The sequence below is a fragment of the Calonectris borealis genome, chromosome 3, assembly GCF_964195595.1.
Source record: "Calonectris borealis chromosome 3, bCalBor7.hap1.2, whole genome shotgun sequence".
Classification (NCBI taxonomy): Eukaryota; Metazoa; Chordata; class Aves; order Procellariiformes; family Procellariidae; genus Calonectris; species Calonectris borealis.
In genome coordinates this window covers 2,542,716-2,555,219 of record NC_134314.1, presented here as the reverse complement: position 1 = coordinate 2,555,219, position 12,504 = coordinate 2,542,716, and the positions used below count along the sequence as shown (strand labels likewise).

At 51.4% G+C, this 12,504-nt stretch overlaps 1 protein-coding gene across 8 annotated transcripts in view; it reads left to right on the top strand.

Annotated features, from left to right (window-relative positions):
• Positions 1-7,034, top strand: part of INTS9 (integrator complex subunit 9) — a 74,830-nt gene extending 67,796 nt beyond the window's left edge. For 5 of the 8 annotated variants that reach the window (XM_075144813.1, XM_075144810.1, XM_075144811.1 and 2 more), the window contains 2 exons: positions 790-927; positions 1,894-3,210. In XM_075144813.1, the coding sequence (XP_075000914.1) occupies positions 790-927; positions 1,894-2,070 (315 nt within the window). In that variant the 3' untranslated portion in view covers positions 2,071-3,210. Of the gene's footprint in view, positions 1-789; positions 928-1,893; positions 3,211-4,593; positions 5,082-5,524; positions 5,682-5,709; positions 6,123-6,157 lie in introns of those variants that run through there. The other 3 variants (XR_012672841.1, XR_012672843.1, XR_012672842.1) reach the window with 3 other exon arrangements.
• The last annotated feature ends 5,470 nt before the right edge of the window (positions 7,035-12,504 follow it).

Genomic DNA, 12,504 nt, shown 5'->3' with positions numbered 1-12,504 from the left:
TACGAATCTGGTTTTCATCTCCATGAAAGGGTCTTTCAGAAATGCTCAGTTAACCTCACGCCTTGCCCGCGCGCGCAGCAACACACAGTGCTAGGTTAGCTACCGCTGCACGTGCTAACCTGCCTCCCCCTCCTGCTAACGGAGAAGGGTCTCAGGGGTGAGTTAAGGCAGATAGCTTTCTGAAGCAGCACAAAATTATACCCAGATCACACTCCAGTGATTTTTTCAGGCACTGCAGTATCTCTCACGCCTACTTGTCTGTATTCAAGTTCTTCCTAAAGACTCACTTTTCCGAGGCCAGTGAGAAATAAATTGCCCATTTTTCTCATTCACTGAGTAGTTACTTGCTCTGAATTTGGCCGTTTCCCAACCTGGTGCATCTTATAGAGTATGATTTTCAAGGCATTGACTTCTTTAAGGCATGATTCCTAGAAAATATTGCAGGGTACTTGAATGCTAAAATAGAAAGCTTCAGTCTTGAATTGAGTCAAACCGGCCGTTTAAGATGACGGAAATTTGAACAGAACTGAATTTGACAGAAATTTTAAGATGATGGAGATTTGAACTAAAACTGCTAATTTTTTTCTATAAATGGTGGCTTATGTGTGCAGAGCTGCAGTGGAGCCCAAGGCTGGGTTTCTCCTCTCCCCTTCAGCACTGCAATGTTCCCCTTTAGAGACAGAAAACAAAATCAGTATTCCTTTTCTATCTCATGTGCTTGCTATTCCAACTAAATTATAATAAGCTGATGTGATTCACTGCATTACTGTGCACCTTCTCATCCATTAGCTCCCTCCAAAACCTCCGCAACCTCCTGCCAGCAAGAAGAGAAAGCGCGTGAGTGATGACGTGCCAGAGTATAAACCTTTGAAGCCATTGCTGAGTGGCTCCATTCCTGTGGACCAGTTTGTGCAGACGCTCGAGAAGGTAATAAGTCTTTGGTGGCAAGTGAGGTTCAAGCGGTTTTCTACTAATCTCAGAAATGTGCTGCTTTGCTATCAGAGAGAGGGAAAATAATTTTAGTGTAGCTTGAAATGGAGAGGGGCTAATGAGCTAGCAAAGTACTTCAGGGAACGTGTGTGCCTGCACTGAGTATGGAGAGAATAGTGCCCTGTGGAGTCATGTCCTGATATAGGGCCTTCATGTCAGTCATTTCCTCCTGGTTTCCCATGGAAGCAGAGCTTTTGGGGTCACTCTGGGTGGGTGAATTTCCCCCATTAGCTTTTGGATTCATTAGCTCATTTCCAATAAATTTCCAATAAACAGTGGGGAGGAGGTCTCAAAAGTATTCAAGTTCTTACCAGTTTTGTGAAAATGGGGTGACTGAGTGAAGAAGAGATCCTGGAAACGTCTCCACTGATGGAGAAGGTTTCTGGGGAGCTGCAGGACAGGGGGCTTGGTGGCTGAACCTGCAGGCAGTTGGTTACTGTTCTGTGGAGCCCTGTTCTCTCCTGTATGACTCCTTGGAGAAAATGGGTAGGGAAAAGGGTAGGATTATCTGTGAGGAAGTTTGCCCTGGGGTTCAGTAGCTCTCCACTATCATCTTCAAGGCAGTAATGTCAGCAGATGGTAATTTCTGTAGTTAAAGGAGCCATTTGTCCTCTTTGTCTCTCAAGATTTTGCAGTTGCAGTGACCTGGTGTAGTGGAAAATACTGGCTTTAGCCTCCCTGTTCTATAGTTTATCCATCTCTTTAATGAGGGTCATACTTAGCTTCTCCTATGGGTGTTTCATCTGCTTATCCCAGAGATCTAGGATATCTGCAGTGGCACTCTATATTTTGTAGCCGTTCTCCCCTCTCCTCTCCCCTGTGCCCTAGTCTTTCATCTCTACCTGTTTTCCTGAGCTGTAGTAACATCCCTCTCTTTTACTCCCTCCCCAACGCTACATCTAGCATGGTTTCAGTGACGTGAAGGTGGAGGACACAGCCAAGGGCCACATCGTACTCCTCCAGGAGGCAGAAACCCTCATTCAGATTGAGGAGGACTCCACACACATCATCTGCGACAACGATGAACCTTTGAGGGTGAAACTGCGTGACCTGGTTCTCAAATTCCTGCAGAAATTTTAGCTCACAGACATCGTGCTGCTCTGCAAGGAGACACCCCAGAGCACCAGAGCTAAGAGCTTTCCAGAGGATGACCCCAGAGAGAGAGAATTTCCTGATTCAAAGAGACCAGAAACGACCTTTCCCTTCACGGAGAAGCAAGGAAGTATTTTTTAATATCTATATATTTTTTAAATTTTATTTTTAACCAGTTTTTGAATACTTTGGAGGGGATTCCTGTGCTGTAAAATTGGGATTTGGAATCTTATAGGAGATACAGACTGCAGAGTAAATAAATAGAGTGTATATTTACCAGGTCAGGGTGAAATTGTGTGCAGAGGCAGACATTTCTCTGTGTGACCCTCTCAGCAATGTATGCCCCAGTCCTTTACCTGAGAAAACTCTGTAAGAACATTGAAACAATGCCCTCAGATATTGAGAGATTTATTTTTCTCCCCACTGCTTCTTCCCAGTCACCAGATCCAATTTCCTGTCTGTCCTCCATTTACCTTGTGCGTGTGCGTTTCACTGATAAGAAGAGGAATGGGAAAGCTGGTAAGGCAAAGATTAGAAAAATAAAAATAGAAAAAGGGGGCTATGCTGGACATGTAGAATAGCGTCGAAGCGGCAAGAGCCTGGCCATTCCCTGCAAGGGCAGAGGGATTTTGGAAAAGCTCTATGCTTTAGCAATGCAAGGCGTTTATTGGTGCTGCATCCTCACCTGTAACGACCAGATTTGTCCGCCCTGCTCTAGGCTCTCACTGAGACATGCTGAAGACTGGTTTCTCCTGGGTCCCTTCATCACAGTGGAGGAGGTATCTCTGGAAGATACTTTCAAAAGTACATAAAGTAGTTAAACTCCTAGTGCTCATGAAAAACCTTTGAGATTTAAGTGCCTCTTGTTTCTACCTTCCAAAAACCTGTCCTTTCAGCGCCCACAGTCCCAAATCCTGGTTGAAATACTGAGTCATTTATACAAAGCCATCTGTACCGCAGACCTGGGGAGGTTTTTCACTCCCAAAATCACATATTTGGGGCCTAAACTTAGTTAATAGTATTGCTTTTAAAAGCGACCGATTTCTCAGATTTACTGCTGTTTGTTTTTTATTGGATTGTTTTGTATTTATTTGGTGTTAAAAATAAAAAGCATAGTAAGACTGCCAAGGAGGAAGCACATTCTGTGGTTTATAAAAGCATCTGCATGCCTATTCCACATCCGCCGGTGCGCGTATATACACATTTGTGAAATATAACTGCTCCTTCAGTTCATAGCTTTGGGGAGATTCAGGCAGTGGAAGAACAGCTCTGTAATGAAAACTGTTTGCTATTGCAGTTTCCACGTCACATTTCGTACACGTTAAGGACTTCTGTTTGATTGGATGTGCAGGCTCCGGCATCCATACCTTTGCTTTGTGTGTATGTCATGGGTGTGAGAGAAATAGTACCATTAATGTGATAAAAAACTTGTTGCGGTAGCATTAATCCTCGTAAGAGTTTACAACATTTGCAGTAGTTTGGCTGCTTTATCATCACTCGAAAATGGAATAATAGAATTGGACATATTTCACCTTGTAATTAAATCTCCAAAAAGATTATTCTTAATACGCAGAGGCCATGTGATAAACTCAGCAGAGCTGAGGAGGCAGGGGGAGCGATCGGAAGGTGTAACAGTTCACCATGAGGAGCTTATTTTGGGGCAAAGAACGAGGGGAAATCAGTTTGCTGGCACAGTGGAAGCACACCCCAAGCCGTTTTTCCTGATGCCTTTTGGGAAAGGGGAAGCAAATTCAGTAATTAGCGCTTCATGGCTGCTTATGAACCACAATGCTGTCCCCTCATTGCAGCTGAGACGAGAGGAAATGGCCTCAAGTTGCGCCAAGGGAGGTTTAGATTGGACATTAGGAGAAATTTCTTTTCTGAAAGAGTGGTCAGGCCTTGGAACAGGCTGCCCAGGGAAGTGGTGGAGTCACCATCTCTGGGGGGATTTAAAAGACGTGTAGATGAGGCCCTTAGGGATGTGGTTTAGTGGGCATGGAGGTGTTGGGTTGACGGTTGGACTCGATGATCTGAGAGGTCTTTTCCAACCTTAATGATTCTATGATTCTGTGTGATGTTGTGCTTCTGAACCACGGCTGAGCTTCCCAGCTGGGCTCCACCAAGCTTTTGGGTCAGCGTGGGCTCCGGCCCTTGACTTTTCCCCTCGCCAAATTGCTGTTGGAGGCCACGTGGGTACAGTTGAGCAGAGCTGCAACTCCCTGGTGGTAAACGGGCTCCGAGTGCTCCGTTCCCGTGACCCAAGGAGCGAGAAGGATTAAAGCCCAGCTACAAAATGTCAAGAAGACCTCGGCTGGGGTAGAGCCGAGCTGTAGCTACCTGTAGTCAAGAGGATTTCCTTGAGCCAGAACCAAGAGCTGGACTAGCCGGGTGCTGAGACACATGGGGACATTTCTATGACATTTATGTGGCTATATGATGGAGCCCTGCAGTTACAGGGCTGCGGATTCACTGACTGAAAGATTAGAGCTCTGTGTTTCTCCGACTCTGCAGGTGACTGAGGGCAGGAAAGCGAGAGAGATTTGCTGTCTTTGCTGAAGTTACGCAGTCCGACCAGCCTTCCATGTCAGGGGAGAATAACCTCCTGATGCACTCATCCAGCACGGCCGCGTCATACAGAAAGTCAGGTTAGACGGAGAGGCTTTACTGATCTGAAAGTATTAAGGAAATATTTAAATGTGAAGAGTCAGACAGCCTGTATCGGCCACAATAGCTACTCCACAGGAGTGACTAGTGTATAATTGGGCCAAATAAATCCTGATGCTCTGAGCTCGCCGTGGAAATCTCTCAGTGCTGCCTAACTTGAGAGAACTGGAGAGCTCCAGTCTAGTCCTGCCGCTGATGGGTGCTTTTGGACATGTTCCTGGCTTAGTGCCTCACTTTCCCCTTACGTGAAATAGAAATCATACCAACCTCCTTTGCCTCCTTACAGCTGAAAGCTGCTGCGGCAGAAGTCGTGTGAAGAGCACAGTGGTGTGAAGGTAATTCGGGAACTGGGAGTGGGCTGCTGTGCTCATCAACGGGATCAGAAATGTACCCAAGCTCAACAGTTAGTTTTTAGCTTGGTTCACTACTGAAAGGCAACTGATGCGATTGAGCTGTCACACCGAAATCCTTATTTGAGGTGCAAAGTAACAGCCATGCTGATATTTTATCAGGTCATCTGGTAGCTAATGGCTTTCCAGAGGCTTTTCCACCCTCCTGGGGAAAAAAAAATCAATTTAAAAAGTTTTTACATTTTTCTTCTTGACATTTTGGGCAGGAAAACTTCTTACTGTTCCAGTCCAGCATCTGAAAACGGATTAATTTCTTATAAACAGAAAGGTTGTGCCTGCTGGAAAAATGTACATACTAGGGGGGCAAATTCTTTAATGAAAAATCTTAATTAAACTAGCAAAAATAAGTGCTTGTTCATTCTGCACAGAGGAAGAAAAATAAACAGCATTTCTTCGGGCTGGGTCAGTCCTGCAGAGGTAACCATGGCAGCCCAGGAGAGCTGCGAATGGAGGGGGTGGAATACGATGGATGGCAAATAGGTTTTAACCGGAGATGCACACTTCAATGGACAACCAACAGCAAAGGTACTTGGTTTCACTCTCTTTCTTTCAGAAAGGGAAAAAAACAAAATCCCCCTGGCCACCGTGTGATGTCCATTGTGCCATGGCCGTCTCCAGCCCCCGTGACCTCGTGTGACGTGGGAGTCCCACATCCCGAGCGGCGCTGCACCAGCCTCTCTCTGCAGCTCCCCTAATTAAACGCTAATAGTGGTGTTTGTTTGCAGCTGGGCTGTTCTCAAGCAGCCGCTTCGCAGGGCTGCACCCTGGGCCCTGGCAAGGGATTAATTCTCAGCGCGCTTCCCAAACTGTGCGCTCCCGCAGCGCAGCCAGGGCTGCATCGCTGGGCCGGGGAATAATGGGGAGAAAAGGTTAAAATCAGCTTTCTGCACTTGGCTGGCTTTTATGGAACAGATATTCCTGGATGGAGAGAAGTATATTGTGTTTTCTTTCTATTGATTGAGCCTTAATAAAAACAACTGGACCAAGTCATTTAATTCCAGGTTCATGCTGTCCCCCCACCATGCCCAGATGCAGTCCGTGTCACTGGGGAATCAGCTGGCCCTGATGCCACCTGATGAGTGCCCTGAGCCACACCAGGGCCACCTCCTCGGGAGCCTGGACATGAGGATCTGAGGGAAGCTGGAGTGAGATGTTGGGTCTGTGCCCCATCAGCAGCTCAGCCTTTGGGAGGAGTAACGAAGCTGAGTGCAGAGGGGTTTGCGTTCAGCTGCACCTCATGGCCTGGGTGGGCTCATGATGGGGAAGATAAGTTAGACCAAAGAGGTCCCCATTTACCCATCACATGCGACCCACCACCTGGGACTCATGAACGGCGAACCCATCCCTTGGGGACCCATCACCTGGGACCCATCACTAAGGACCTACCGCTTGAGACCCACCACCAGGGCCCCATCACTCTGGGGACCCTTGTGGCCCACAGGGAACAAGCCAAGTCCCTCCCTGTGACCTTGGGGTTACAGCCAAGCCCCCCAGTCCTGCTCTCCAGGGCATGGCATGGGGACCTACGTGCTGGGGGGCGGCTCTGTGGGCTACAGGGGATTCTCGCCTGTGGGGACACAGTACTTCCGTGAGGACACCTGGGGGCCGTGGGCACGGGCCAGCCCTGGCCAGGAACCAGTGGCAGGTAGGATCTCCTGGGCAAGGTTTCCTTAGGGTCGGAGATCACGGACCGCATCCTGCGTCTCTCCCACGATCAAGTGGCACCATAGCAGGCTCCTGAGGCAAGCAGGATTCATTCAGCCCTAAGAGGCAACGACCTTCCCAAACTCCTGTTTCAGAAGTCACGGCATCAATTTGCTGCATTTTTACTGGCAGGGCTAAACAATTAAAAGCTCTTTGCCTTGATTAATGCAAAAATTTAAATTATTCCCCCATCTTTTCTCTCCCTTGACCCTATAGCTGTCCCTGAGCGTCCCTAGGACATGTTCCCCTCCTTGCCCTGGAGCAGGGGTGATGTCTCCATCTCAAGCGTGGCAAGACCGGGCTGCCGTGGGTAATTAAAACTAGGCCAGCGAATGTCCTGAGGCAGAACATAATTCAGTGCGATTAGGCCAGGCCGTGGGTTAGCGTGAGCTCCCTGGTGAGAAAACCGCTGACAACCGGCCGGTTCCTGTTGCTGCAATAACCGAAGATGCAAACACCGGCCTCCCTCTTGGTGAAACTTTGCATTGTTATTATTTTCTTGATATTGATGGGTGCTCAGTAACAAAAAAAGTGAGGGATGGAGCAAAGCAGCCCCGTGCTGCCTCGTGGAGAAGCCCAACCACAGGCAAAGACATCACAGCTTGTCTTATTTTTAATTTTTATTATTATCATGTTGGCAGCAAAAGGTGCAGGGTGAGAGCTTAAAACCCAGCTATGCAAGAGAGCAGGGCCCTCTGCCGCGAAACACCTGCACAAGAGCTTCCAAAAGGCTTTAAAACCAAGGTGTAGGAACTGATGTTACACCTCACTTCTCTTTTTTTATTCTTTAAGGGAAAAGGGGAAAAAAAAAACAAACCAAACCGTTGGTTTTCTGCCACAGTGCTGCTCCAGGACTCGCTGCATCCCCGGGGCAGAGCGGGGCTCCGGGGCGGCGTTCGCAAGGACTGGTGGTGCTTGATCTAGGGTTGTTTTCTTTTTTTTTTTTACTACGTTAAATTACTTTGTGGGTTAAAACGAACGGTGACAATTATCCTTCCCTTGCAGGCACAACACTGAGCGCAGCATAGGTCTTTATTAATTGTCTGGCTAATAACTGTTCATTTCCCTCTGCCTGCTCTTAATATTTACTATTTTGAGCCTCTAAATTACAGCGTGTGCCGTCGGCGGGGCACACGCGTTCACCGGCTGGTGCGGGTGCTGTGCGGCGGAGCTAACTGCCTGTTTCGCTTCCCCAATTCCTTCTTTACCTCTCTGCCGCCGTTTGGTTGCACCGTGGGCAAAACCCTGCTTCGCCCAGGGGTTTTAAGCCAAAACTGGGGCTCCTAATGCCCTTAAAAACATGCTTTAACTTTTGGTCAGCCCTGGAGTGGTCAGGCAGTTGGACTAGATGGTCACGGTAGGTCCCTAGCACCAGCGCTGCCCTTTCCCTGCCAGCCCCCCTCCCCACAATGCCACATGCTCTTGAATTTCAGCCTTTTTTTTCTTTTTTTTAAACAAACAGGAGCGTGCTGCCGGGGTACGCAGGCTGCCCTGCCTCGCGGGTGGAAACGCGGTCATCTAATTAACCTGGGAACGACGGACCCAACGTGACCTCGGCTTTGTGTTGCTCCTGGTGCCTGGCCCTGCAGCAGTGTTTTTCTGCATTTCCAGCTGGGGAAAAAAAAAAACCAAACCCAAACCCAGTAATTTCCCTCTTCCTGCCTGTCTCAGCGCGGCTGGGGCATAAGGCCGGGCCTGGGAGGGTGCAAACATCCGCACCGGTGGCTGCGGGTCCTTTACCTGGGCTCTTGCAGGAGCTGGTTGCTTTTATGGCATTGATGGAACACGGGGAGCAATTTCAGATAAATTGCTTTTTATCAAGGAGTGTGCACTCCCTCTCCCCTCCCCCCCCCCCCCGGCGGGTAGAAGGGAAATGAATTATTAGGGGGATTGACCCCCCCTCCTCTCCCCAGTGTCTGTTCCCCCATCCCAAGGTACAAACCCTCATTATCAAGGAAAAAAAAGAAAACCAAACAGGAGCGGTGATGCTGTGGCTCATCTCACCGAGGTCACACCAGTTACAGCTCGAAGAATTATTTGCTCCAACAGGAGATTTTTGTCTGCTGCGTAAGGGCTGGAAAAGCCCCCACGAGCGAATCTGCTGCCGTCGAGCCAGCGCCCAAGATGCTGCTGGGCTCACTGGGGAGCCGGAGCCCCAAAACAGCGTCCCACCGCTGCAGCCAGGTCTGCGCCTTTGAGCGTGGCTTTCTGTGCCCTTACGCTGTTAGCGATGTCGCTGCCGCCCAGCAATATTTTGGGGAGAGACCCCAGGCATTTGGGAGGCAGGTCCTGGGCAGAGCACCCACCTCCTCCTTCTGGGATCAAAATAATTGGGGGTTTCCCTGAAACCTATCCTGGAAATAAAACCAAGCACAAACACTCCCGGCAGGAAAAAGCCTTTACCCCCAGGCAGTGGGGAAAATAAAGGGCACATTTCCCACGGGGACAGCAGCAAGGGCAGGTGACACAGAGGTGGACAAGTGACCACGGAGGATTCCGGCTGCTCAGGAGGAAAAGGCAAAAAAAAGCAGCACAAAGAAAGAGAGAGGAAATCCAGCACCGTGCAGGAAATCCTGCAGGATTTCCAGCCCAGCGTGGAGGGGGCCCACGGCCCAGCCAGCTCCGTCCTCCCCTCTGCTCCTCCCCGCAGGTTTGAAGCTGGTGGAAATGTTGGAAATCACACAGATCCGCTTGGTTCTTCCACCTCAGCCTCCTGCACAGGAGAGGGGCCGGGAGCATCCCCCGAGCCAGCGACACCTCCGAGCGCCATAGGAAATGGCCCTGAATTTCCTTGTGTCAGGATCCGAGGGCAGGGATGGGAAGGTTTGCAATCCCACCGCCGGCTCGGCTGCCGTTTTCATTGCCTTGAAATACCCGGACAACTCTTCCTGCGGTGGCTTTCAGCTTCCCTCTGCCCGGCAGAGGCCCCGGGGCCAGGGCCTGCAAGCGGAGCGGGGCTCTGGGGAAGGTGCTTTTTGCTTGGCTGCGATTTCAATTGGTGATGCAGAAATCAAAGGGTTTCCAGCCTCCCCCAGATCTGCTGTCCTGGCTGGGTGTCCCCAATGCCACCAGCAGCCTTGTGTCACCGTGGCAGCTGGGATGTGATGTCCCCTGAAGCTACATGGGGGTCCAAACCCCCCTGGGGCCGGACCGGGGGCTCTCTTGGCCCAGCCATGAGCTCACCGAAGGATGCAGCGGGGTTTAGCACCAGACGCTGCCATCCCTGAAGGGTTTCCACCGTTCCGGACCGGCTCACCTGCCCCTTGCTCCTGCTCCCTCGGGAAATGTCAGCCTGGGGAGACGCTTGTTTTCGGGGTGCCCCGGGGCCACGGAGCAGCACTGCTGCCGCAAGCCCCCTCCTGGTCCCAACCCCTCTCTCCCAGCCCCCAGCAAAGCAGGCATGGAGACGCTCTCAAGTTAAACTCTCCATTTATTGGATCCTTTTACAAAAAAACTCAACATTGTGCTCGTGTTGAAGGAGTGTTTCTTTTCTCTCGGTTTGTGGGTTTTTTTGTGTTTTTTTTTAAACCTGGTGCTCACGGAGCAGTTAGCACGACCACGGCGCAGGGGAGGGCAGGGGCTGTGCTCTGCGACACGAACGGGGTTCGGGAAGTCCGTGTCACGGCAGACGATGCTATTTACAGCGAACGTGAGAAAGACCTCGCTCCGCACCCGGCAGCTGCCGGCTGCAACCCCCGGTCCTGGGTGAAGCAGCAGAAACACTGGAAAGGGGAAAAGGCCTTTCCCTCTTTCCCTTGGGAAAGGTGCAGCTGCCGAGAGACCCTCCCATCTCCTCGGGCTGGGGCGGTGGAGACCGCGCGCCCCAGGCTGCTCTGTGCTGGAGCTGGGACGAATCGTACAACCTAACCTGAGCTTCGGAGTTACCCTGGGACCCCCCAAAAATCACGGGAGAGCGACGGGTGGCGAGGGATGTTCGGGACGGTGGCACGGGCTGGACTGCTCTCCAGAAATGCCCCTCTCCTCCCTGATGGTGGAGGAAAGCCTAAGGACAGCTCGGATCCTGGGATATCTCAGGAGCAGAAAGTTGAGGTGTGAATCACAAGTCTGTACTCCGGAGGGGTTTTGGTGTCTATTTGGGAAGATTTGGGAAAGACCACTGCAGCAGAGGACCGGGAGGGACAGCCCCAGTCCTGCGGGGGGGAAGGAGATGCTCCCGCTGGCATTTAGTTTCCTGATGGCATCCCACCCTCCCACCGCTGCAGCCGCCCAGCACGTCCCCCAGCAGCAACTCGCAGCACCCGTTTACCCCTTCACCCCCAAATCCTCCCCCTTCGGGGGGTCTCAGCACGGAGGAATCCATCCCACGACCCGCACAGCGATCCCATCACGCTGCCTCTCCCCGCTCAACCGCGACGCTCCGAGCCTGACCCCTGGTATCGCAGCGCCAGGGATCCTCCGAAAAAACCAACACTTTGGGGAAGAGTTGAGCGTGTGAAGAGCCTGGGAGGAAGAACAATTTGGATTTCCACCGCTGATCTCTACATTTCTACTGGCCTTGAACCGAAACGCACCAACGGAAAGGAGAAACCCCCCACCCTGGGCTTGCCGCCAGCTCCGACTGCAGCCAAGCAACGGCACTCGGCAAACCCCGAGCCCCCGCCACGGAAACGGCAACGCGAATGCTTCACGTCACGTCCCCGTCTTCCAAGCTCCCTGCGCTACAGTCTCTCACCAGAATACTAAAATTTCCCTTAAGATTTTTTGAAAATCGGTTGCTGAGAGGTGCATCATCTCTCTATTTATATAAAGTGCAATCCACAGCTGCCGGCATCCACCCTTACTCCCGTTCGACACCTGCGGTGCGGGCAGAGGACTGGGAAAGGCAGAGCTGCCTCCACCCTCGGCTGACAGCAGGGACCTGTGCTGTACGTGAGCGACTGTATCGCTGCTAACGAACCACCTAGTAACGAGGGGAGAATTAAAGCCAGCGGCAGAGGAGTGTCAGGCCCCTCAGGGATGCTGAAGTGGTGCAGCTGCTGACGAGTGCCACGTTTCCACTCCGGGCAGGGACAGAAAACGTCCTTCCAGGTGTTTCGGAGCCTCGCAGGAGTCTCCGATCGCATTTTTCAAGAGACTGTGAGCCTTCACATGCTCCGTTTTGAGCACCTGATGTTAAAACAAAAAGAGAGTGGAAAGAAAAAAAAAACGTACGGAGAGGAGAAGATACCTCGATCCGTATTTCGCTGCCGTCTGTGCTGGTGAAGGCACGAGCCGTCGGCTCTGCTGGGGACGGGCTGCCCCTTCCCTTCCCAAGGCGCGTGGGTCGGTGACCCCCACCCGTGGGGCTGACATGAAAAATGGCTGAAACATGGCTGGAGAGGCCACTTAACACCCCAAAACGCGGTGCAGGCCGCAGGGGAGGAGTGCGGACAGGGCTGACCTTACCAGTGAGCCCAGGAGCTGCTGACGGACCGTCCCTGCTCCTCTTTTGGGCCACAGCAGGGACACAACCAGGCGGTACCAGCCCTCTGCCGCAGGGTGCTGGGATGGATGCTGAGCTGCAACCTGCCGCAGCGGAAGTCGGGCCAGGAATGCCGGGGACTTTGAGGCAAATGACAGAAGTTTCACCTTCCCATCCACCCAGCAAGAGCTTCTCCAGGCTGCCCTTAAACATCCGGGATGC